The sequence below is a fragment of the Dermacentor silvarum genome, chromosome 2 (assembly GCF_013339745.2).
Source record: "Dermacentor silvarum isolate Dsil-2018 chromosome 2, BIME_Dsil_1.4, whole genome shotgun sequence".
NCBI lineage: Eukaryota > Metazoa > Arthropoda > Arachnida > Ixodida > Ixodidae > Dermacentor > Dermacentor silvarum.
The window spans coordinates 254,942,342-254,970,170 of record NC_051155.1 but is presented as its reverse complement, the minus strand read 5'-3'; the positions used below and the strand labels follow the sequence as shown (position 1 = coordinate 254,970,170).

Genomic DNA, 27,829 nt, shown 5'->3' with positions numbered 1-27,829 from the left:
AAACAATACATTGAATCTGAAGAGCAGTACATGCCATGGAGGAAAAATGGACTGGTCTGTTTTGCTCACTGCAAATGCGGATGGCTCGTGCAAACTGGCTATTCGTTATTAGGAAGAGAAGATTGGTACATTGCTTCAAGAATGCATAAAGCTGCCCTGCTCGATACGCTTTACACAAGAAAGTGTGGATTTTCTAAACTCAACCTTACACTGAATGCCCCTGGGCATGGGGTGCCGGGCTTGTATTCTTGTAGACCAGGGTGGCCTGTTCCACAAAAGGCATCTTAGCGAGAGACAAAAATGAGACTGACCCCAACCCTTTCTTGGACAGTTTTACATCACCGGATCTAATGAACAAAACCACCACATGCCACATTTCGCAGAAAAACGATCGTGGCAGCAGTGCACAAGACTAATCGCTGTGAAATTTGCAGGCTTGCAGTCCGTGCTGAGGGAGTTTTATTCATGCTGGCAGGTTCACGCATGAGCAGGAATGAACTCCAATGTTCTGCAAGCTACTTTCAAATCTAGCAGCATCTATGTAGCATCTGCAGTCCCCAAACCAGTGGCATGAGAGAAAGGGGAGAGAACGAAGGGGCAGCGACATGCCAGAGCACAAAGCGGCACACAAGACTGGCAGACTTGGGGACAAGAAATGAGGACGACTGGTTTCAACAGGAAGTCTGTTCCGAAGCTGAAACCCAACACAGTTGACCAACGTACAAAGGTCTTTACCGACATACGAAGACAGACTGCTCAAATGACGTATCACAGACACATGGCCAGGTGCGTTCACGCAGGATTAGCAGCACAAGTGCACTGATGGCGGCACGGCGACTATCCATACAGGCCGATTTATTTCTGTGCTACGCCATTTCTACCTTATCCTGAATTGCCTGCAAGGCACCCCACGGTCTCGCAGCTAGGCAACGTGTGGTTTTAGTGTTAGCGTTTTGACCAATATATCCGAGACTATTCTGCAGTGTGAACGACTTCCGACATTCATGCACAAAAAATAACTAATCTTTTGTGCATCCGACACGGCTTTGGAGAAATAATTGGTACTTTCCCACTTTTCATGATCTCTGGAGACAGTACGAGAAGTGCGGAGGTTTCAAGTAAGCTTTAGATTGATATACAGTTGACTTCCGTTAATTCGACCTTGATGAGACCGACAAAATGAATCAGATTATCCGGCGGGCTGAATTAAACAAGATACAGAAAACAACGTCCAAACACACTGCCAATTAATTAATCTTGCAGTATTTGTCAGATTCTAACACGCCCCCGAATCAAACGCGCGCCTGCCTTCTATGTGTCCAAAGTACGAAACTAACGTAGAGATAGCAGTAAAGCTCCTAAACAAAGTAGAAATTTAACGTGCACCCGATTTTTAGCAAGAAAATTGGGCAAGAGTCTAATATGTGTTGCACAGTGACGGCCTGTTACCTAAAGTCAACTTCGCTGCAATACAGCCGTGATATGCGGCAAAGCATACAAACGCCGCAAACGCAGTTTTCAGCAAAATTTTCATGGAAAAAAACAAAACCGCTGCGCGTTAGAATCGGGCAAATACTGTAATCATACATTACGAGCTTCTTTTAATGCTTGAAAATCTTCCTAGGGCAGGCCGAAAATCGGCGTTTTTGACGGGTGATGACGTGTGTCCAAGGCATTCACTGTCCCTAAGCTCTGCAGAGGCAGACGCTGCCAGCAAAAGGTCATGATTGGGGTCACCATAGGGGTCAGGCACATGCATGCTGACTGCTCAAGTTCGAATTTCTCATGAAAGCCAACTTTAGGATAAAAATAACGAAAGTTTGGGCCCATAGAAATGTATGGGTACTGGCCAAGACCTTCGGTCGGGATCAAATTAACCGAAAAATGAAATTACTGGACTAGGACGTTCTGGCGGGCTAGTTGGTTCATAGCTTTTAGACGTTTTGTAAACTGCACGAAAAAAAAAAAAACGAGGACACAAAGAAACACACACGACACCACCACGAGTGCTCGTGGTGTCGTGTGTGCTCGTGGTGTTGTGTGTGTTTCTTGTGTCCTCGTTTTTTTTTTTCGTGCAGTTTACAAAACGTCAAAAAAATTACTGGAATTCTACTGCACATTTTGTATTTTCTATTTTCAATACATTGAACAATTCCACAAACCCATTTGAGTTCAATATATCCGGTATTGACAGTATTTGCAAAGCACAGGCTTAAAATACAAAACCGAATCCAAAACATCCTTCCTGCTTCTAAATGTAGAAACAGGGTGTAGAAACAGTGTAGAAACAGGATGTAGATCAGAGGAGAGCAGGGCCGGTATTTTGTAGCGATGCCTTTCCGATGCTAATGCCTTTTCGCGCTTGATCAGTGGTCAGAGCAACGTTCCGCTCACAATATCAATGGGATCAGCCGGCCGTGAGCAGTGGATGATAAGACTAGTATAGAATAAAGCATAACTCATTGCTACAAAATACCGGCCTTGTATGGTACAATACAAAAAGCCAGGCTCTCCAACTGATCTGATGAGAACAAATACAATAGCGTCGTGCAGAAAAATAGGACATGCGAAATTCTAACGAACAATTCTGTCCGAATCAATCATAAATAAGTACACCCTAGAATCTAAAGTCCTCGACAGCATGTGCAACTCGTCACACTTGCAAGCATTCGCTGCAGCCAATTTTTGTGAAAACCACAGCTTACACAATTTTTTCTTGCTGTGTAAGAGATTGTGAGCATGTACAGTAGAACCTCGGTGATATTTTCACACTTGATACTTAATTTTGGCATGACACGAATTTAAAAAAGCATGCCTTTTACATGCTAAATTTTGATGTTGCAAACCACCTTTTGCGAACAGCGCATGATATGAACAATCAAGCTGTTGCGTAATCCCCAGCAGAGCAGCCGCACCGATGCAATGGTCGCATTCCTGTTGTCGGGGCAACCTACCTCATTCAGCCCCTGCGTGTTCCTCCTCTGCCTCCCCAAAATAGCTCTTACGCACACTCTCTCTGTCCATACCCTCCAATGTTCATTAAGCCCTATTTTGTGCTATAAGGCTATTTATTGGTTGATTTTTACTGCCCAGTAAGCACAAGAAAAATATATTGTCAAACTTTTTTTTTAGTGTTGTGCGAATATTCGAATAGTAGTTTCGAATATTACATTATTATGCCGCTGTTGGCGAGCTCACAATGGTGCAGACTCAGCCTTTGTGATCCTCACCAATGGCTTAGAAGCTTGGAAAGCATGACGCGTTCTGTAATGCCAGTTCCCAAAAGTCAGCTTCGCCTCAATACAGCAGTGTTATGCGGTGAAGCATACCAAAAGTGAAACGGGGCAAATTGTCACTGGACACGGTATGCATTCCTTAGTTGCACATGCGTGCATCCGCACATTTCAGTACGAACACCGATAGTACTGACAGGCCATTAAATCTATTTCGGACGCGCCTGTGGTGATTTGAGCCCTTGGCAGCAGTAAAAGGCACGCTTTCATGCTTTCAGACTGCTCAATTTTTCTCTCGGCTCATAGGGAGTCCGAAAAGTCTGACCTTGACTGTATATTAATTGTAGTCATTTCATCAACTTTGTTTAACAACGGGCAAAAGAAGCCGAGCAACGAGCTCCAGATCATCTTCGCCAATCTTGGCACCCTGGTTGCCAGCACTCTTTTCTCACCACATCCAGACACCAAGTTAAAAAAAAAAAAACGCTTTAGACCTTTAAAAATTTCTCATAACCTTCATAATTGCTCAGAAACTTTTATTTGCGAGAAAACTCAAACACCGTTTCAAGATATTTAAACTATACATACAGTGGAATCTCGATGATACGAATCTCACAGGGTCACGAAAAATATTCGTATTAGCCGAAATTCGTATCATCGAAACACAATTAACCTAGCTAATTAACCTAGCTAGGGGACGTGGGGATCAGATCGTGAAAATCGCGAGAAATATCGATTTTTGAAAACCACGTGTTTGGGTATCTGCAACGCCTAATCTACGCTGCATCAAAATGGTTTGGCTGAAAACGCACTGAAAGTGCCGAAAAAGTTTAATTTGTCAGTGCGCAGGGCGAGAAAACAGCTTTAAGTCGCGCAAAATCACCGCAGTTCACGGTATCTCTTGTTTCCCGCCACCGAGCGCCGCCATCTTGGTATCGTTCGAAAGCTCAAGGTTTCGCCGTTCCGCTTAATTCATCCGTAGTCGCAATCTTATAACAAACGCAAAAAAAAAAAGAAGCGCGGGTCTCCGATAGGCTGCCGTGCTGAAAGACATGGCAGCCAATCCATTGTTGGATTGTTGAAATCTATTGTTGAAAGGCACGGCAGCTCCATTGGTTGCTGCTGTGGCAGGGGCAAGATGGCAACCGCAGTTGTCTGCTTCGTAAACCACGCCGGCGTCTTCACTTGACACACAGAATTCGGATTACCGAGAACTCCCAGGTTAGTGATGGATCGTCGCTCGTTGGCAAATAAACTTTGGACGAAGCACGCCTTCGGAATACAGAAGCGCTCCTACGGCAAGAAAAATACGGCGATTAGCGGGAGAAGCGGAGGCGCACCCGACTGAACGAGTGCAACCTTGCACCGTGGATTACGTGCCGCGCATCTTGCACCGTGTGACTCCAGCAGCGAAACCCACAATCGCCCTGTGCCATCGGCACCGATAACGCAGCCGACGGAAGACGCGCAAACGGAGGCTCCCGCGCCTCGGCGTACGGCCGCGCGAATCAGCTGAGATCGTATCTCGGTAGACATAGCTCGCTGCGACTAGGCAAAATGGCGCAAAAAAGAATGCGGCCCGAAGCACGGCAGCCACTCCCGCCCGATGGCACGCGGAAAAGGAGGAAAAGCACAAAAGCAACAAAAGCGCCACCGCTTCGAACTCTTCGCGCCCATTCGAGGCCTCCCCGCTGTCCGGCGTCGCGTCCGCACCTCCGCACCAAAAGAGAAAGGGAGAAAGCGCGTGACTGTGCGCTGTTCTCTTTCGCAACCGTCGGTGGGGTGGCATTTATTCGTATCATTAATTAATTAAGTATGGGGTTTTACGTGCCAAAACCAGTTCTGATTATGAGGCACGCCGTAGTGGAGGACTCCGGAAATTTGGACCACCTGGGGTTCTTTAACGTGCACCTAAATCTAAGTACACGGGTGTTTTCGCATTTCGCCCCCATCGAAATGCGGCCGCCGTGGCCGGGATTCGATCCCGCGACCTCGTGCTCAGCAGCCCAACACCATAGCCACTGAGATTTATTCGTATCAACAGACACGGGTCGAAAATCGATTTGTAACAACCGTTTTCTAGCACGTTGTAAAGTAATGGGGCTCGGCCGGGACCTGCAGAAAAATTTGTATCATCCGGAAATTCGTATTAGCCGTGATCGTATCATCGAGGTTCCACTGTAATATTCCAAAAGCGTTAAGATGAGTAAATGACAACAAAGTCAAATGTATTCCAATAAATAAGTCATACTTGAATTAATTGTGGTCTCATTCTCACAAATTAGTCCACTTAATTATTGCCCGTATTCAATAATTATCTTGCATGCCACAAGGTAGCATGCAAGATAATGCCTTGTGGCATGCAAGTGACATGCCACCAGTGAACGCTCCCTCGGACAGCTACCCTCTAGAAAAAGTGGTTCGACTACTCTCTCTCACTCACGGCCACATACGCCTGCTTGCTATCGGCTCGACTGCTTCAGTGTTCGGTCATTCGTGAAGTTGCAAGATTGTGTGCATAGTCACGTCCTCGAAACGCAGCGCTCGTCCACTCCGTAAGAGATGGTTCACGGCAGAACCCGCCAATATCCACAAAGCTAGAAATCATCAGAAGAGTTGAATGCAGAGAAAAGAAGTCTGATGTCGCCGCAGCATACAGCATCCTAAGAAGTACGCTGAGTACGATACTGAAAAATAAGGCCGACTTTAGGGCTAAGGCGGACAAGAGACCAGGTGCTATCAGCGCCCAACGAGTATGCACGGCTGCATATGAAGACTTGGAGGCACCAGTGTACAAGTGGTTCATGGATGTTAGGTCGCGAAACATCCCGATTTCTGGCCCCATAATTGAACAGAAAGCGAAGGATTTCGCTTTCCTTCTGAACAGACCCGACTTCAAAGACGGCTCCTCATGTTCGCTGCAGCATTTTAAAGAGCATCACAACATTGTCAGCTGGGCTGTCACCGGTGAAAGCCGCCCGGTGGATATCAGCAGCATGCAGAAGTGGATTGAAGAGAACTGGAGCCCCATCCCGACAAGGTACCATCCCCGTGATATATTTAATGCCGATGAGAATGCTTTGTTCTGGCAAGTGCTGCCAAACAAAACGTCATCACGGCAGCGATGACAAGTCCCACGGCGGGAAAGTTAACTCGGCACCAAAGTCGATGGATCGACAAAGATTCGACCACTCGTGATCAGAAAGAGCAAATCGCCGCGGTGCCTAAAGAACGCACTTTCTGTTCCGGTAATCTACAGGTCCAACGGGAAAGCTTGGATGACAAGCGAACTTTTTTGGCAACTGGCTTAAGTCCTGGGACGATGATCTGGAAAGCGAGAGCAGAAAAATCTGCTTACTCGTTGATAATTGCTCTGCGCATCATTGTAAGTGTCAGCAACATCGAGCTTCGTTTCCTGCCGCTGAACACAACCTCGGTGCTGCAGCCCTTAGACCAAGGTGTCATTCGTGCACTGAAGGCAGGCTATAGAAAGTGCTTGTACAACGGCTTTTGCTAAGCCTTCACACTGGCCGGGAGTTGAAAACTGACCTCCTGGGCTCAATAACGATGCTGAATGTATCATGGAATGTCGTCAAAATATTCAATATATCGAACTAATTCCAGTTTTTTTGCGAGTACGATATATGCGGGTTTGACTGTATAATGAAGTTAATAAAATTGACAATTTGCTTCGCTATATCGAAATTTCATTACAATGGAATTTGCAAATAACAGTCGCCGATTAACTTTTCTTGCATGAAAGGAGCTGCAATATGGGCAATCTGAAAAAGCTAATTTCAATGAGATAAAAATTCATTTTGTTAAATTTGGGAATCGTCGATGAAAGATATCACTTTCATGCCTGTTTGACGATATCTTCACATCGGCGGTACAAAACAAAGCCAGCCACACTTTCTCGTCCATTCCACCTCCGCGGCTGATAGTGTTGCCCATGGTGGGAAGACGCTATCATGAAATGCGACAGCAGCAGGGAGCGAATGCTTCATCTGCCTCTCACTTCAATGCATCTCTGAAACTAGAGATTACACAACCTCCAGTAGTGCAGGCACTCTTGGCTCTAAAACAGGGCACGCAGGCTGCATATGCACTTATAGTCGCGCTAAAAAAGGGGACACACAAACCTGCCCCCCCACTCCCTTCTCACCTTGCTCACGCAGCAAGCTCACCAAGCAACTATCCTTTTCGGCTCACCCTGGCACGCTTTCACTCGCACCCAAAGCGTACGGCACGTGGGATGCGATAGGATCTTACGATTCTTATCACACCTGGGCATTATATGAAACAGGACGGCGCTCTGCTCAAACGGTCGCTCTTGGTCGCACAGCGCACGATTTGAGAGGTGTATTCACAAGCAGCCACTTGGTAATTCAACCATCTATGTCCACAGAAGTTTACATTTATTGTCTCGGTATTCCTTTGCTCGCGGCAGTGAAATTTCGTTATAACGAAATCAAGTATAAGCACTTCGTCGTATTGAGGTTCTAAGTAAATGGGGTTCTATGGACAAGAAGTTATGAAAAGTTAAACTTCATTACATATAGAGTTTTAGCTGTATTTCACCATTAGATAAAGGAAGGTCTTATGATTGCGCGAAAAGTTTAATTAAAAATAGAAAGTTTTTACCAAGTCTGCTATTTCATTACCGCGTCCTCCGTAATTTCCAGACTTTTGTGTTTACGCTCCCGTTGAATCCTTTTAAACATTCTTTTCCTGTCATTTTACAGCATAAGTTACTGTTGAGTTTTGGTAAATCCTTTAAATTAAATTAAAATATTAATATTTTTTTTATGTGCACATGTGTGTATTACATGTATGTTTGCATTGTTCCACTGCTGCTTGGGCCACTAAAGGCCGTTTCACATGGTGCGATTTTGCACTGCGATTATCGCACCGGAAGTGCGATTTCCGTCGCATGCGACGAAAATCGCCGTCGCAGGGCCGTTTCTGCGATTTTCGGCTGCGACCAACCGGTTGGTTGCAACGTCGCAACGTCGCAACAATCGTTGCGATTTTTCCGTCGAAATTGCGCCGAGAGGTATTTCGCAGTCTGTTTTGGAAAATGGCGGCGGTCGCTCAACGCAACATTTATAGATACCTTTTTGTCTATAAATATTGGATCAACGAGCCTCGAACAGTGCAACTAATTGAGTGGAGCCTTGGATTACGCAATCGGTACGTAACATCAGCACCGACACGCGAACAGTGCAGATAAAAACTCGTAGGTCAGATTCGGTTCTGTGATTTCTACGAGTTTGTTGACACGCTACGTTGCTAATCTGGCGACGCTGTTTTTTAGGTTGGCTTCGGGAGCTGATAGTACGTACTTTTGCGTGATTTTCCATTATTCACACGCGCTGCGAGTGTGTAAATACTACGAGGTGTCCCTCACGGGAAGGCATGGCCTTCGGATGTCGTCCCAATTTTCTGGTTCTGGAGACAACTCGCGATATATACGAAAACGCCACAGTTTTATCGCCGTATGCTTTTACGGACGGAACAATTTAAAGAATATGCAACTACGGACAAATGCTGTGGTCAATAGGTCACGCTATACTCGCGACCAATTAGTTGCAGTCGGTTGGTTAGGGCTTTCATGCGCATTTTCCCCAATGAATTATCTCATTTCAAGGTTCTGTTACTTCCGCTGCGAGACGCAAAGCGAACGTGCAAACTGGATATCGTAATGAATGTTCTACAATAGCATATTTTACGCTTTGACTGGGAATAAGCAGTATTGCCAATTTATTTTCGAAGCAATACTTAAACAGTTTTTTTCTCATTTTTCTGATGCATCATTTTTCTCCTGAATAAAAAAACCAATAAACCTTCAGTGTGTTGCAGACTTTGTATCCTTACTGCATCTGTATTAACCCTCACATTAAAAGGTAATTGCACATTTCGCTTACTTCAGTGCATCGAATTACTTTTGTTTATGCTGGTTGTAACATATTGCAGTACTCTAAGAAACTACATAGCCATAAACATCCTTGCCTTTTCTTGCTTCTCTGTCTCTACTTCCTGTAAAACACATGCAATAATGCGAAAAGCAGGCGAACACCTTGTTTTTATAAGCAGTAGATAACTCATTAAACAAAAGCAGATCAAAATTGTGCAGTGAAGTCAGCCGGTTGCATTCCTTCGTATGAATGATAGTATCTTTTCAAGTGTGGGTGGGTCTTGCATGTCTACAGCTCATAAAGTGTGCAGACTCATCACGAGGCGTAGGTATAGCCCATCAAGATGGAGGCAATGTTGCTAATGAGTCTGCACTTACATGTATTACTGTATAAACTCGTATAACCATATCCCATCATTACTCAATCAAGCTTGCTCAGTCATATTCACCAAAATTCTACTTATCCGAGCTTGCTCTGACTCGTATTCACCAAAATTGTACTTGGCCGAGCTTGATCTGACTAATATTTACAAAGATTCTACTCAGGCAAGCTTGCACCGAGTCATATTCACCAAATATCTACTTAGCCAAGCTTGCTCCGACTTATATTCATCAAAATTCTACTCAGGTGAGCTTGCACTGAGTCATATTCACCAAAAATCTACTTGCCAAGCTTGCTTTGACTCATATTCACTAAAATTATACTTGGATCAGCTTTCCCCGACTACCACATGACAATATTCACTAAAAGTTTACTCAACTGAGCTTGCTCTTACTCGTATTCACCAAAATTCTACTCAGTCAGGCTGAAACGAACTCAGACTCACGGTTAGTTCGAAGTCTTAGTGAGCCGACGTTTGAGTTCACCGTGCTATGTATACATTACATTATGTGACCTGTGCGGTGAATAAGCAAACATTGTCTATGAGTACGTGTTGCATCGGGTGAAATAAGGACAACTGTAAACACTGCAGTTAGTTTTCTAGAGTTCAACTGACCGTTGCGTGAAAGCTTCGCCTCATGTCGATTCAAGCAAGTGCATTGGATCTGCATCATATTTTTTGCCAATCCTGCTGTCTGTCCTAACCATTACTGGGTGGCCACATTTTGTACATTTCAACACAAAGTTTAATAAATGACTGTAGTGCAATATATTAAAAAAAAAAGATGCTTGCATCACTGCACGTATAACAATCAGAACATGACACAAACACATGCACATAAGATGCACACAAATGATAAATAGATAAACAGATGGAATCAGCTAGCCGCCACCTATTTAAAAAAAAAGAAAAAGCCCAGGACTATGTATAACCATTCCCCTTGCCAGGTACATGGGCTATAGGAGAAACACACGTGCAACCTAGCAGTTACCTCGAGGTAGCACCTATGGACGTTTTTGCATTTGCAGCTGGCCACTCAACCACTCAAGTGTGTTTCAGTGTATCTCAAAAATTTAATGTGGCTCCTCAAAATTTTGAGAATGTTTGGATTCTGAGGCTTGCAAAGGTAAATATTTTTATTCCATTTTCGTTGAAGGTGAAGGCTCATACAAAAGATTAGAGATATTGTCAGTGCCCCTCACTTTCTCTCAGAACATAAGTGGTCTGTTATTGAGATTCTAGCAGCTTTTCAACAGCAAGAAAGGGAATCGGCTTCCCCTGTTTTCAGCATTGGGTTAATGCAGGCAATTCAGGGAGGCATAAAGTTTTGCTAATATAATAGGTTCGGGAATACCAGATTAGACTGTACCTTGAAACTTTCCTTGCACTTTCTTATTTTGGTGAAATAACCCAGTTTTAAATGGCTCCAGTTAGCATACTCCTGCATCCATTGGTCTAATATAGGTTAAGTACATGACTAGCTTAACAGACTGGGATGCTGGCTTTCATTTCCAGGAGAGGAATCATAGCACCTGCTCGAGTTGCATATGTTTTTGGTTATCAGGGGTATTCAGCCTCACTTTAAGGATAACATGTTGAAGCAGGTAGAAGCACACGCATGCCATTAGCGGTTAGTTTCGATAGCTTCTTACCTTACACTTGCCACCATGAATACAAAATTTTAGCGTTCGATTTTGTTATTAAACAAACAAACGTACTCCTAACAAGGTATTTTAATGTTAGCCGTGTGGCTACGCGGCTGCGCTACGTACTGCAGCATATTAACTTAAGCTTCTTGATACAGATTCACAGCACACTAACAGCGCAAGAAACAGGACGAGAAAATTGACGACGCCCATGTCTGCCAGAATGATACGATACTACGTACACAAGTGACTGCAGCTGCTAAAAAAATGTGGTGTCGGCTTTTACGCCTTTCGAAATATTCAGATAGCACTTGTATGAATAATTACAGCACAGGCGCCGAGACGGACGAGCCAGGCTGGCGCTAAGATAAACGTTCACAACACAAATTCCATTGCACGTTCAGTAATTACACACAGATCATTTGCGGCTTTGTTCAGGGGCAGACGTGAGCTTTTGGGTTGGTGCTTGCTGCTAAGTTTGGTGCAAGAATATTGCTAGGAGCAGGAACCACTAATGCGCAATCACGAGCAATATACACACACATCCGTTTTTCAGAAGCTGACGTTAATCACGGGTAGCGCGAGGGTCTCTGCGTTGACATGACGACTCCGCCGAATCCCGAATACTGCATATGCGATGACAACAGCTATAAGGGCTTGTTGATAGGTCCTCTTGTAATTTGTTTAACCGCAGGTAGAACGACACAGGCATAAAACACACACAGAGACAGCACACAACGCTGAACGACCACCTGCGAACAGCTGTTTACGTCCGCCATTTCTCCTCGTATTGAACTTCACAAACCGCTGTTGCGCACTCCAAAACAAACTAAACTTTGAAGCGCTTTTAAATTACAAAACGCACGTATTATTTGGTCCTAATAAAAAGAGGTCAATTATATTATAACGCGCTCGTCTTTTTCATTACATTAAACGAATTTATGCGGCGTGTGCGACAAAATCTGGCAGCAAGCAACCCTGGGCGTCGCATAATCGCATTGTTGACATCGCACCATGTGAAATGGCCGTTGCGAATTTCGCATCTGCGAAAATCGCAGCTGCGAAAATCGCAGTGCAAAATCGCACCATGTGAAACAGCCTTAAGGCTTGCAGTATAGCGAAACAATTAAATCTGTTACAATGTGGTCTGCCACTTTCCACTTGGCTCGTTCATATGGTTGTGAAAACGGTAAAGCAGTGACACAGTCTAAGAGGATAGAGCTGGGATGACGTACCGGTTCTATGCCAAGGCCATTGCCTTTTTTTGCGCTTTGTCAAAGCGGTGATCTGCTTGCATTATGAATGGCATCAGGTGACTGAATGATGAGAGTGGCATAGAATCAAATGGAAGGAGTTGCTACATTATACTGGCCCTGCTAACACACCGAGACACAAACGAAGGTCGTGCAACATGTTGCACACAACAGCAAGTTGACTGCGCAGCTGATCCGCCGCTCACATATCCCCGCTGCATGAGTGAGGAGGTTGGACACAGTCAGCAAACCTGACTATGCCCACTTGGCTCTGCCAGCTCATGACCTCGAAGATTGCAGAGGCACCGATGCAGTATCGGAGGCCAGGCTGAGCTGTGCCAGTTCACGCAGCGTGCCACAGCGAGAGTATTGGATCCACTGGTGCTTCGCAACGTCGCCATGTACAAGCAGCCGCTAACTATGGCCATCCCACTTCTCTCGCTGTGCCAGCTTGCATGGCATGCCGCAGTGGGAGAGGTGTGATGGCAATGGTGAGCCATAGACGGCGAATGGCTGTGCGCGATGGTGACAAAGACCTGTTGCTCGACCGTATATTTTGACATGGGAATTTTGAACTGTTACATTGAACAAGTGCCAAACCTCGCGGAAAGTAATATAGTGGGGGAAACAGTTAAGTATTGGTTTCAGAGACCCTTCTAGCTTTCTATATCCATTGACAGGTCAATTTTACCTTGTTAAAGCCCGGTATTAATTTCAGCAAACAATGCATTTTACTTCGTTTTGTTTGCTATTTTCTTATAATGACATTCGAGTGCATTAGCTGCAAACATTACACACAAAAAACATTTTTGGGAAAACATTTTGGGTAAATATTTTGTTTTCCTGGAAAAATGCTATTTTCTGACCATGAGCCTTCTTTGCATATCATAAAAACTTGGGGCATATTGGAAACTTTCAATTGGCACGCTTTTTTTATACTACTACAGTGGTTACACAAGGTGTGACAAAAGTGCAAGAAGGCACACCTGGAAGTTCCACGTGGCCAGGTCAGTGCTTGTCCAGAGGATGACGCGTCGGTCCTGGGAGCAGGAGGCAATTGTGCTCTGGGACTCAAGACCAGGTGACGGGGCCCAAGCAACGTCGCGAACCCAGTCGGAGTGTGCCTCAAGCTTGTGCTCCTCCACCCATTTGGACTCTGCCTCCCTGTGAGGTGGCAGGTTTTCAGTGCACCTCCAGACACATACTACTACAACGCGAATCCTTCTCCTAACTGCAATAAAAAAAAATTCACGTCTAATGCTGCTTTGTGGATGCTCAAGTTTTGCTAAAATGGCATGTTTTGGTCAGCCCCCTTGCCTTGGGTGCAGCTTCACGAGCTGGATTGCATTGTGTGTGACCCAATCAAAATCATTTTGTGATCTCAATCAAAAGGAGTGCAATGTCCATGCTGCATCTATTATCCACACTGTTGTTGATACATGATGAAACCAGTCCATGCAGTGGCTCACTTATGCTCACGTGTTTATAACAGAATCAAACAGTGCCAAAAGACTGGACCAAGTAAAGGGAACGTACACAGCACATCTTTTAGTTCAACTCGCTTTTTAAACATGCTCCAACCAGCCCAATTCAGCACACTTATGCTCATATGGTTTTATGTTTCCCGTGGGACTCAAAAATGCCAAGTGTTACAATTTACAATGTGGACCAAAAGACTGAGCAAGACTTGAGAACCAACAAAGAAGCAGTAAACGCTTCTTCCAAGATCCCATGCGCTATGGGAATCAATATTATGGGGAGCATCTTTAGTGATGTTCAAACATCTTACTAAAACAGCATAAAAGGGCCTTTACTAGCTATTTTTCAGTTGCTCTGTCCGCCAAAGTACATTCTGGAAGACAAATAAATGGTGTTGCTGTCTTTGTCATTCCTTGTCTGGCCCATGCGTGACTTGGGTGAAGGATTTTTAGGACTATTTATTTGTGTGCTACTAATAGTTGCTAGAAGCGCCACTGTACGTCCTCTTGTGTTGTGCTTGGCAACAATGAATCTATTGACCCTTTTCACGGAGCAGTTTGTTCTTGACAGACCAGATGGCAATTTAGGCGGCGCGTCGCACGTTGCCTCAGCGAAAGCGCACGTATACAAAACCATTACCGTTTCTGCCCTGTTTCTGTGCGATTAGCTGTCTGAAATGCAGCTGGGTTTTCGCTCACGCACTGTGCTCCATTCATGATGCAAAATGTGGAGCGGTGGATTGAATGCAGTAGTTGGCTGCAAAAATAGTGACCGGCATATTAAGGAATGGAATGAATACGTGTGACCAAGTTCACGGACCGTTGCTACATACGGATAGCCTGTGTTGCCAGCCCTACGCGATGCACAACTTTCCTCGAGGATAAAATATGTGGGGATGCGCGACTCTCGCGCGTCTCCTGTAATCCGGCTTCACCGCATAGCTAAGTGCCGACGGCGGTCGTGGTGGTTGCGGCACATTGCGAGAGATGGCGCGAGTGTCGCGATGCTGGCACCACCGAGCGGCGGGGTGACTTGGGAGAAAGGGGTCAACGGCGCTTCCTCTTTGGCTTGGGATCGGCGGCCAACACGCACGGACGCTTCGCGCGACCGTCGCGCGAGGCTAAGAGCACGGATCGTTCGAGCGTGCCACCGTTCGCGTGACTCTACACGGGAACGACTAGGCGATGGTGTCATAGGATGGGGCGAACGTATTCGCTCGCTATCGGGTCGCGGTGAGTCGGACTACTTGATTTGTCGCGCGCCCGTGTGAATGTTCTATTGGTTGTAATTCGGCTAGTGTGCATTAGTGTATGAAAGGTGCAATAAATGCTCTTTTGATTGTTTGCACTACTGTGTTGTCGTTCCTTTGTCCCAAGAGCATGTGTGAGACCTCACAAATATTTTCACTCATTTTCCAGCGTTGCATCGCTAACCTCCAAAGAAAAACACCGGAATGTCGGCAAGAGTGAGTACCGCTCGTTAAACGATGACAAAGGGAGTAGCACCGCTTCCTGGCATAGTATGTTTCATGCACCTTATCTGCACACATCTACCTCAACTTGCACGCAAACTTACACACGCTCTATTGCCAACGTATTAAGAATGTGAGAACGGGTGCACACTTCAATCAATGCGCCAAACCATGGGTGTCAGCGACTACATCAACAGCAGACGTATGGTCGAAGCTGAATGTTTCGCGACGGTAAGCGAGTTACTAGCAATAACACATTTGCTACAAGCTATTACAAAGTACAGAACAGCTATGTTCCAAGCCTTGAGTGCAGCAAGAAGAAATTATTGCAACTGAGCAAACCCGCGAGCAATAAGGCAGAAAATCAGATAGTGACGCACCGACGAACGCCAGACTCAGAAATGTGATAAGCCACTGCTTCAAAGTATTTGCTAAAAAAATAACGAAGAGCAAAACACACTGATCCTGATTCAATTCATAAGTGGAAAGTTTGGATAGCTTGGAATACATTTTAAAGCAAAGCTTTCTATGTCTCACTGATTCATCTGTGAGCACCGAAAATGTACTGCAGGAAAGCCAACTTACACAATAGAACTATCTGCACATCTGCGAACAAATTGAACAATCTGCGCCCACAATTGTGAATACTACAGTTTACATTCGCAGTTGTACCGATAAGAACAATGGGAACTGCAACGCCACGCTACCCAGACGAACTGTATATATCTGCACTGCACTACACGCGTCACGCAATGCATTCCCGGCCATCACCATGGGTAGGCCGCAGCTGCAGCGCACGGCAGAAGAACAGGCTGCCGTACATGAACGTAAGTGCAATCGTGCCCGTAAGGCCGATCTCGGGTATCGGCAACGGCATGCAGTCCGTGAAAGTGAGTGTGTGCATGTAATCAACGGCTACATGATCTAAAATAAAGGCTATGCAACTTAACGAAATGCGTATTCATTCAACTTCAACGTTCAAAAAATACAATCCTAAACAAGCAATCAAATCACATATGCATAGAATTGGGTCGCTCAGCATTTCTTTGGTTCGATGCGTGGTCATTGGCTTTGGACATTATTTCAATTTGCATGGGCGAAAGCTTCGCATTATTCAAGAAAGGGGCTTTGATTTTTTTAGCTTAGCTCACTTTTAGAACAAGCACTATATACGCTGCTCGCCGTTTAGAAAAAGCTTAATGAGCTCCAAAAGCGCTTTTACGTGTCCTCTGAAGCTGTGGCCAAAGCTTCGTGTCCTCCAACCAGTAAGCGTCTACGATATCTCCCGAAACAAAGGTTTCCCGAGCCGCACCAGGCATCGTAAGCACTGGGGCAATGGAGGCAGCTGAGGCAAGCAATGGATGCGTCACCACATGATCATATATGGCATTGCCCACGGGATCGCCACGAAAAGGGTCAATACAAACTAGATTGTTTAGCACTTTACTGAAGACGACCCTGTTGGATGCTGAAGACGACCATGACTTATTTATTTACCTTGCAATTACAGACGGCGCACTTGACAATGCAAAAAGGATCATTCTATCATGTTGACGTATGTAGCCTACAGTACCTTAGAGTGACGCATTTATTGACCACCCACCACAACTAGCGACTGAAGGGGCTCTGACATTCTTGCCTCAACGCACCCACCACACTGCCACAGATGCTGGAACTCATCTATGCACAGTTCCCAGGCAAGCATTACGGCCAATTCACAATGTTTTCGGAATTGCAAGCCTGAAAAGTTTTCTTTTTTTATAACCTTATAGCAGCTTCGATTTGCATTGAAGTTCCAGCACCTCACAGAAATTTCGCCTTGCTCAACAGATTACTCTTGCCCTAGTGCAGTACGCTTTGCACAGTGGCTGGCAAACTTCACGGCAATTTCATGTCATAGTGGATATGTGTAGAGAGAAGGTACACCCGTCCATTCTTACAGCACTTCTCCAGATACACCTACACTAACACCATTCTAGTTTGAGAAGACACTTCCACATGCCAAGGCATCAAAGCAGAGAGTTGGAAATTGGCCAACTGTACACATTGGCATCAGTATGACTGCATACTATTTTTCCCCGCTTTTTACCAAATGAAAACTGAGCTGATGGTCAAGAGAGGGCATGCCTGTTTTACTGCATGACACCAACTGTCCTGAAGGGTAGCCATGTACAGTAGAACCTTGTTCATACGATCCCATTACATACGATTTCCCGGGGCCAACATTCGCGATCGTGAACAGAAAAAAATTACGCAATTCAGTTATACTTTTTTTTACCAGTTCACACATTCCCGGAAAACAACCTTTTGGCACTAACGTGCAGCACCTTGCCAAACTGCGATTGTATGATACGTTTTCGGGCTACTAGATTGCATGTAAACAAGAAAATGTGCGAGGCGCGCACGACTGAGAACAGTAGCTGCCAGCCGCATCGAGACAACGAGCCAGCTGCCGAAGAAGATGACACTCGAGCGAATGCTGATGATAGTTTTATGTGGATAGGCGATTTCGCGTAGCCATATAAAGCTTTGCTTTAAAGATCAATGTATCTGCTTGAAAAACTGGCATGCCTGACACCATGTGCGACAACCTTGGGAAGCATTTAGTTTCATTTGCTACCCAATTTGTTGTCGCTGGCATGTAACCGTGAAGCTGGAGCAGCTGGAATCTGGTTCATCGCAAGCATAGTGCACTTAATTAAGGTTCTGCTATAAACCTCCGGAGTTATCTCACAAAACTATGGCACCTTCGTACATTTCAGCTTGCTTGGGAGCGACAAAATCTCGCTGCACAAAGATGTACAGTGCTCAGAGATTTAAATGCGATACTCTGAGCACATGGTTGGCAGCACCTTATGCACCACTGGTGAGCACTGGGGCCCAAGAGCTGATGCATTATGGTATAGCACTATCAAACCCAGGGCCTTTGTGATGCATTGCAAATAAATTTTGCCCCCCAGCAATCGCCCATGGTGAAACAAGCACTGGCTGCCATGCGGGATCATTTGAATCAGTGAGCACTGTACAGTACAGCAACATCAAGAAACAGCTCCGAGTGGCTGCCAGTAGAGTTCTTCGACGTCTCAGTACTTGTACTGTGACCAGAGACTGTGCACATTTCATGCGACACATGCTATAAATTCCGAGACTGTGGACCTTTTCGACTCATTATATGCTTCACTGCAATATTTTGCATACGCTTGATTGCATAACATGGCTGTATTATGGCAAAGTTGACTTTAGGGAGCCAAGACATGCTTATCGGGACTGACGATTGGCTGTATTGCAGCGAAGTTGACTTTAGGGGCCCCCAGGCAGGGCTTGACAGGCTGAACTGCAAGTATACATTTATCATATTTCCGATTTACAGTTAAACCTGCTTATAACGAACCTCCATATAACGAATTCCTGGATATAACGAAATTTTTCTATTCCCCGCCATTACTCCATAGAAGCACATGTATTTGAGACCTCTACGTAACGAAGTGGCAGCGGGAGACCCCCTCGATATAACGAATTTTCCCCGCCAACAACCTAGAGATTTCGCCCCAAATTTTGTCATTTTTGCACGAGCAGCAACCTTCTCCGCCGCGACGGAATGCGAAGCGAGCGCACGTGTGCGTGCGTGCGAGCGTGTGCGAGGCGGGCCTGCATCCCTCGACCCAGCGATCTTGCCGCCGCGGGCTTAAAGGGCAACTCCGGCGATTTTTCGATGTCAACGGATGTCGATGAAATTCGCTGGGTCTGTTCCTCTGAATACCTCCGTCATGTCCTAAAAAAAGTACGCTTGAGAGTTGCACAATTTTTTTACAAATGAATTTAATCTATTGCCTTGAGCACCCTACCTTACCCCTTCCTCAGTTATAGGCCACATTGTGTATGACGTCAGGAATGGACCACGCAGAGCATGCCGGGATCATGCAGACGACCATGGAGGATGCAGACGACAGCGACGAGAGCGTGCAGGAGTCGACGATCGTGAGCGAGCGCTTGGCGTGAGATGTTGCTGTCGCGAGAAGTTGCATTCCCTGTGGACGGGCAAGTGATGCAGGGTGGCATGCGGTGTTGCGTTGTTCGCTGCACTAACTTCAGCCCTCGCCTTCCGCAAACACAGTTTGAGCCGATGCCGATCGCGTTCAGCCGAGGTTAAGCCTATCACAGTGGCCGAGTTCGTGCGTCTGCTGCTGGCGGACCAGATCGACCCACTGATATGAAGCTAATTAAGCTATTAGGATGAGGAAAGCTGCTTCTGTAGTTCAGTTTTGACCATACGGATTTGAAATAAACCATTCCTCTCAAAAAGCTAAAGCGACAACACGTCGCGCAATCAACATCCGTATACGTTGCCGTTCTCGAATGCGGCCAGTCGCACTCGCCGGCGCTTCCCTAAATGAAATGTGACTACGCAAATCCATGGGTGTATTATTACCTATTGTTATGCTGACTCATTATTTAGCTTACGAAGTGCACTGTTTGCCCCGTATCCCAAATGGACAGCAAGCGGAGGCCCCTTCGATACAGCATGCGTAAACAATTGCCGTCTCGTTCAGCTGCCAACGATGTCATACTTCATAACATCGGCGTTTCCGCGAGAAAACTACATACATTCTCTAAATGAACGATCATACGCGCAATGTCCCAATCTATGTCTACTTTACGGAACACTAATTGTGTGCATGAAGAGAATACGATCGAAGAATGATAAGCAGACTGCACAACGCTTCCCTACTACGGTCTCCCGCTCGCTGTTTCCGAAGGTGCGTGGTCGCACGTATCAGCTCGACCCAGAGTGATGTAACGGTGCCTACATGCACAAAATCTACGTGTTTTGATATGTTCTGACATTAACTGATGTCACCGATGAGCGGCTATCTCAAGCGAACGACGTACGAGTGGTCGCTGTACCTGCCGATGTAAACAAATGCACCGGTCGGTGCTTTGGACTGTTAGCGGCGTTCTTGTGGGATACAAATGCGGAAAGTCGTGCTCCACATCTTACAGTGAGCATGCGAAGCGGTTCCCCGAGAGGGGTAAAATTCCTAAAATAGCAAGCAGCACGTATATCAGTGGTTAGGGCTACCCTTGGTCTTCATGTCGCAGGGCGATATGTTGCGCATGGGTGCTGGCTCTAGTGGTGGAGGACGGCGATTCGTGGCTATTGAATTCTTCTGAATCATAACTGCCACTGTTTGACAGATCCGAATAGGTGGTGCAGCTTACATGCAATGTCACCCGAAGGTCCGGCGCGGTCACGAATAAGCTGAGCGTCTGCTCTTCGCCGGTTTCGTTCACCCCGCGGGCGAGACTAGCATGCATTGCGCGCCTTCCCCGCCGGTGATACATTCGTGACGTCACACGCAGAGGTTCGCTCGGCTGCTTGCTCAGGTTTCGGTTTCGTTTTTGCGCTTTTTTGGTTATTTAAAATTATTTTCGAATTTGCGGAACAATTCTCCTATCAGGTGAGTCACAGGAGGGCCTCGGGAACATAAATATTTTATTAGCTCGACATGGTCAAAAAATCGCCGGAGTTGCCCTTTAACCTTTCCCCCTCCCTTCATTGAAACCCGGTCCTGCCGCTTGCTGCAGCTGGCCTAGCCTGCCAAGCCAGTACTCCCCTTTTCCAGTTGATGTTGCCGACGTGCTGGCAGACGCTGTGACACGTCACACTCTACGAGCGAAGAACTAGCGCTGTCAAACGCTGGTGGCGTGTGGAAGCGCCGCTGCAGAAGCGAGCGAAGTGACCTTCGTGCTGTTGTCTATCGCTTCAACGCAATCTGAGCGCGAAGAACGCACAGCACGCACAAAGCTACGAGCCACCGACGCACCTACACTGCCTAGACTCTGCCCCAATGCAGATCGCTTTCAAGATACGGCCTGCGCGACCGCCTGCCGCCGCGCAGTACGCAGTTGATGCCAGAGTACAGTACAACGCCGCCCGCTACCCCCCCTCCCTCGCCAGTGCCTCGAGCGCAACGGAAGAAGGCACGCTTCCTCCCTGCTTTTCTTTCGTGCGCGCACGTGATTTAGACGCGGTCGTCGGCTCCCCTCGCACGTTTTCACTCGCACATAAAACATACGGCATGTGGCGACTGCATTATCGCGTTTGGACTTTATATGGAACATCTATGAGCCAAAACCAATTTTAGGGCCACAACGCGTCATAGACACCATCTTTATATAGCAAATACGGATCTCAAGGGCCATACGTTTGCTGGCGGAAACCGAAAATACGTCATAGTTGTCGCCCCCAGCACTTTGGGCGGCCAATGCCATCGTCAAGTCACCAAGCCAAGCGACATGAAAAGTCAAAATGGCCGCTCAGGCCGGCGCAGGCTGGCAGTTCGCAACGTACGATGCGGGAACAGTCCCACAGTTGTGACACAACAGCGTGGACACAACAGCGGGGTAACCCCTTGGGGTTACCAATGCATTGGGTTCTTTGGGAGCTGTGCCGGGACCGGCCAAAAACGACGTAACAGCCGGGAAAATGCAGCACCCGGGAACGTAACAGCGGATTTCTACTGTAACACTATACAACGCTACGATGCCATCGTGACGCTCGCTCTTCGTTTCCGATGCCTCGCGCTTGTGCGAAACGACACGCGTCCACGCATCCAGTACGTACCTGGTGTGAAATTCCAAGGATGAGTCCTTCGACGAAAACGGAAAACGGGTGCGCGTTACAATCGAGGGCGCATTGGAATCGAGTAAATACGGTAAGAGTTTCTTTTTCGAATTTTCGGGCCGAACCTGCATATAACGAAATCCTCTTTATAACGAAGTTTTTCGGGAATTTGTCAATTTCGTTATATCCAGGTTTAACTGTATTATCAGAATATATGTGACACATTGATTAAAATACATATAATGCAGAAGGAGGTCACAGTCGGGAGACAGAGCAAGACAGTGCATAGTTGAATAAAATCGTGGTGAACCGTGGCAAACACAAGAAAATAAATTACACAAAATGTTGATGCAAGTTGAAAATTAACACACATGGAATAATTTTAGCCTTTTTTCAGAGCACACATGGAATAATTTTAGCCTTTTTCAGAGCACTGTAGGGAAGAAACCAAAACATCTTCGTAGCAAAGTGAGCGAATGCAGCTCTAAATTTACTTGACCACTGCAGTCAAACAACACAAGATGAGGGAACATTATAGAATGATGACATATCTAATGGAAACACAGAAGTCAATGGGCTTTAGGTCGGCATCGTGAAATCACAAGTTAGCAGCAAGGAAAACAACGGCGAGGAACATAATTGAGTTTTCCCACTGTATGTACAGTGATGATACCATAAGTGACGCCCTTTTTGGCATACACAGATTGCACGAACACATAAGCATGGCACTACAGGACAACCTGGGAGGTGCCAGGATACAAATTTCATCGGTGCTAAATCCATGACTGCCCAAACAATCAAAGAGGAGGCTGAGATGCTGTGTCAATACCGTGCCGTTCAAAAGTGAGGGCTTCCTCAGGTACAGTGTGCCACTCTGCACATAAGGTTGCACAGTGGAAAACGCCCAATGTTTGCAACATGAATGCAACGTTGCAGTTAATGTGCTTTGGAGGCAGTGCAGGAGTGACAGCATACGTACAAGGCATGGAAAGCCCTGCGTGACACCAGCGTGGCCAGAAAGGCACCGAGAAACTAATCTAGTGATGATGCCAACAATTAAGTCAACAAGCGAATCGTCAACTGAACAGGAGACACACGTGTGTGCCGCATCGGTACCACGAAGAGATAGGGGTGGGCAGCTGTAGCTGGCGAGGTACGCGCTTGAAAAAGCTTGAGCACTATTTTTTTCCTATACATTCTGGCTATAATTTAGGGATGCTGCTCTTACACAAGAGTGCATGCCCATGGGAACAATTTACTTTCATGGGCAAGCAATAATAAGTGCTGGGATATAGTCAAGGAACTGAACGATCTTAAAAATTTCAAGGTCCCATAGTCATAATTGCTAATGAAGACTTTCTAGCTGCCAAAAGGCAACTTATGCGACTGCAGCATGGTTGTTAGCAGCATGACTCAGCAAAACAGCCATAGTAAGCTCTCCTTTCGCAAAAATGGCTCTTGGCTATGTTCTAATTTGCACAACTTTTTCTGGCTTTTTGGCATTAAGTTCAGATACCCTTGAATAAAAAGTGCACTGCTAAAGCATGGCAAGTGCAACTTGAAGAACTATGACATAAGTGTCAGTTTCTCGCTGCAAATAAGGCTTTGCTGAACTGGGATTCAGTGAACACTTACGAGAACTTCCAAATTTTCACCAGGTTATCGCAGCCACCAGTGACAAAGCGCTTCAGGGCCTTGGAGTCCTCAAGGGAAATTTCAGCCGACGCTTTGGCCTGGGCAGGGGCCCAGCTGACAGCATTGCAACCAATCTGCAGAAGGCAACCACACGCTATAAAAATGGTTCACATTGAACCCTGTAGTGCAGTGGCCATGTCTAGATCAGCAAAGGTTGCTAGCTGACACACCCATAGGGATGAAACGCTATCCACTTCCACATGAAGACAGGATGCATCTAAGCTCGCATAAATGATGCTTCTCAAAAAACAACTGTCCTTACACTGATGGTACTATACTCGGGGATAACTTATCTTGGCAGTGAAGCAAAGGCTAGAGGGGGCGGAGCTTCTGCACAATCGTGTCTACTATGTAGTGTGGCAGCTGCTTTCGGCGCCAGTTTCGCTTTTCTTTACATGCTGCGTATGCCCATTGCCAGTCTTCACAACCTCCGATAAAACCCTGGATGTTTAAAACATTTGACAAAATATTGATCTTGCTGTTGAAATGCCACACCTAGATCTCTTACATTTGTGAGTGAGAACTACATTCGCATCAAAGGTTTTTTTTGTCAGATATGTCTACATAAGCACCCCTCAGCTCGGTTGTCCATGATGCTGCACCCTGTTTACTGACAGAACATGTGTTCAGAAAATGTTGTGGGATCTGAGAAAGAAAAAAATTATTGTAAGGAATTCTTTTTCAAAAAACACAAGTTATATATCATGTACAGCTTCTCATAGCATTATTAACATAATAAATCAAGTAAAATTTAATTCAGCTAGGTAAATGTGAAAATTATTAATGAATTTAGGGAACTCTTCCACACATACATACAGCTGGAGCTTCAGTCCCATAGCTTTCCCTGCAATGCCAATGAAAGTTGTCCCCCGAGTATACACAGTAAATTGCTGATGGGCATTATTGTAGGAACATTCTTCGTGTTAGTAAGCAAACACTGAAAATGCTACCACATGGGTGCATAGGCCGAAAAGCTTCCGATCAAATGCCTGTCAAGTGCACATGTTAGAACTGCCACAGCAACATACAGCTTACCTCTGCAACACTGATGTACACAAGAAGCCACATGGCTATTAATTATCAAAGTGGTCATACTATTAACACAAGCAATTAATGAAACAGCCAGATAGAAACTGTAGCTGATGTAAGGCATGTATGGCACAAACATTGTACACAGAAAAGACAAACACTGCCAACAATTAAGGATTACGTGCCTGTCAACAAAAAGATGCGAGCACAAGTACAAAACTGCTATAGCATGCGATTTCATGGGAGATATACCATAATAAGAGGACTTATCTCATATTCCTTTATTTTCTCTCTACAATCATTTCTCACTAGGGCACGTTGCCGGGCTAGTTGGTTTGGATTCATAATAGACATGGAGCAGCGCAACACGACAGGGACCAAGAATAAGAAGACACATACACAGCGCTAACTTTCAACCAAAAGCTTTATTTGATCGCACATGTTATTTATACAATGACCACGGATCGATAATAAAACCAAGGAGACCAACAAATAAAGACAGTACAGCAACCACACGTGTCATCACTCTAATCACAGCGCACCATTGTCGTTTCACGGCAATGATTCTAGATACGTCTTTCTCCGATAAGGTCAAAAAAGGAAAGCTCACACGTTTCTTACACTTTGTCGATTTCATAGGCTTCATTATCTCTCATGTCATTCTGCTTGGGCCCCTACTTATAATGGTCGCGTTTTGGAAGACTGGGGCGCAGCCGCAATTCAAGCAGTGGATTCCTAGATGGCCTGACACTGCTTTTTTGACGTTGTACTGGTGCTCCTCAACTCTCTGGCTGAGGCACCGGCATGTTTGACCTATGTACACACACTTACATGAGAAAGGGATGGAATATACAAACCTTGAATGCAATCCACAGGTTTTTCATGGTGGTTTATGACACAATCGGCCTTCTCTCTCCTATCCGCATTAACTTTCTTGCAGAGCCCCTGCAACTGTTCGGGGAGCGGAAAAAACAACGTCCACGCCAGCCTTCCTCGCTATCCTTTGCAAATTATGCGAAATGGTGCGCATGTATGGAACCACGGCCACATTGTTTTAGTGAGGTTGGTCCGCTCAGTGAAGTTTGCCCTACCCCTTCCTTACTCACGCTTTCAGCTACGGACAGTCAACATGGCTCGAGGATATCCAGAGTCCCCTTGACTGAGTTCAGCCTGGGCCCACAAGCTTACAAGCTTGTTTCAAGCTTATGCTGACAAGAACTTCATCAATGAATTTTGCAAACACAAACTTATCACGGCACGTTTCAACCAATTCGACGTGGGCAGAAGCAAATGAAAGTACAGGCTTGGTGCCTCTAGGTTCCTAGCCCCAGCACATGCCTCTTGAGAATGTACAATCCTAAGTCTAAAAATCTATGAAGTTGTCTTTAAGCACTTCATGCGTCAGCAACAGAGGGGATAACTCCGACGTAAACATGAAAAAGCGTTTCTCAAACCACAGAGTCAAATTTGTTAGCTTCACTATAGGTCACAATAGTCATCTACGAATCTGAACACAGCAACAACACCCTTATGAGTCAACATCATCAGGCTCAGTTGCGCTTTGCTAGAAATAGATCACTCAAGCATGGAGCGATGCATGACCCTATGCAAATGCCGTTTTTTTTTTTGTCTCACAATGTTCCCATTGCACGTTGCATAAGTCGAGTTAACATAAAAGGAAAGGAGCTCAAAAAAACTGCTCACTTGATGCCCTGGCAGTATTTTGAAATAGGATCACTCCCATTCTGTCAATGCCTTCGGCCACACATGTCATCAAGTAGGGCCCAGAGCAGAATGACTAGAGATTAATGATGCCTATGAAATCGACAAAATGAAACAACATGTGTGAGCGTTCCTTCTTTGGCCTTATCGGAGAAAGAGGTATCTAGAATCCTTGCCGTGAAATGACCAGGTGCACTGAGATTAGCGTGACGACATGTGTGGTTACTGTACTGTATATTGTTTGTCTCCTTGATTTTTATTGATTTGCTGTCATTGCATAAATACACGTGCAATCAAATAAAGCTTTTAGTTGAAAGTTAGCGCTGCGATTGTGTCGTCTTATTCTTGGTCCCTGTCGTGTTGCGTTGCTCCCACGTCATTGTGAATCATTTCTCAAAATATCAGAACACGCACCACAGAACTACTGTATCTCTTATTTTGTGTTGCTTTTCCAATTATGTTCTGCTAATTAAGCTTATTATTGCATGCCATTTGCACTATGTATGATTACCAACAAGCCCATCAGTCTGCTCTGCTGCACGAGCTCCTTACTTATTGTTACTGCTTTCTTTGTAACAGCATACCTGTGATGCTAAGCCTTAAATAGAAAACATGGGGCATGCGGGAGATGGAAATTTAAGATGACCAAAAGGAGAACAACATGAAAGCAGGAGCCAACATTTCAACAAGTGGACTTGAAAAAGACTAAGTCCGCTTGGCCAAACGTTGGTGTTGTATTCCGCACCAATGCAAGATGGCGCGAAGAAAAAGAACACCGGACGAAGGCGAGCCCGAAACTATGTTTAACGGCGAAACAACAAAGAGAGCTTTTATTTCGGTCAGGGCCTTATATAACCTACGCCCGTTCACGCACAAGGTTGACTACACTAGTACTATCGTAGAGAGGTTGCCAACCCGCAAACTGAACACAGTGAACACAGGCAAACACAACATCATCCCTTCGCAAAAAAAATGAAGTCACAAATAGAAGTCCGGAACCGTGACGGAAGCCGTCGGTCCCTAGTCGAGGGTCCTCTGACGTCACCACTGAATCTGTTAGGGGGTTGACAGAACTTGATAAAGGCGGTGATCTCGTAGGCGTGGTTGCCTGCAGAGGCAGTTGCGAGTCGTCCGCACCACAAGGTCGGGGTATTCCTCAGTGGGAAGGGCGCTCGGCGACTGCTGGTTCTCCCGATCTGAACTGCTCTGGACAGACACCAACTCGACGCATTCCATGTACGCCCATCCTCCAAGCGGAAAGAGTTGGACCTAGCTGCTTGACTATCGTCGGGCTTGGAGTAGGATAGTCCCGCCTTTCCCGTCGCTGCTTGGGTACGAACTCTCACATAATCTCCTTCCCGGAACTTCGGAGCCTT

General features: G+C 45.7%; 1 protein-coding gene across 3 annotated transcripts in view; it reads right to left on the bottom strand.

The window, feature by feature from the left end:
* Nucleotides 1-27,829, bottom strand: part of LOC119443165 (protein SEC13 homolog) — a 57,219-nt gene that overhangs the window by 5,928 nt on the left and 23,462 nt on the right. Inside the window, exons 6-7 of one of the 3 annotated variants that reach the window (XM_049662630.1) lie at nt 23,643-23,776; nt 13,419-13,596 (exon numbers count right to left, since the gene is read on the bottom strand). The exons of 1 other annotated variant lie outside the window; for it this stretch is intronic. In XM_049662630.1, coding sequence (XP_049518587.1) covers nt 13,419-13,596; nt 23,643-23,776 — 312 coding nt within the window. The remainder of the gene's footprint in view (nt 1-13,418; nt 13,597-23,642; nt 23,777-27,829) is intronic. One more of the 3 variants, XM_049662629.1, reaches the window with a different exon arrangement.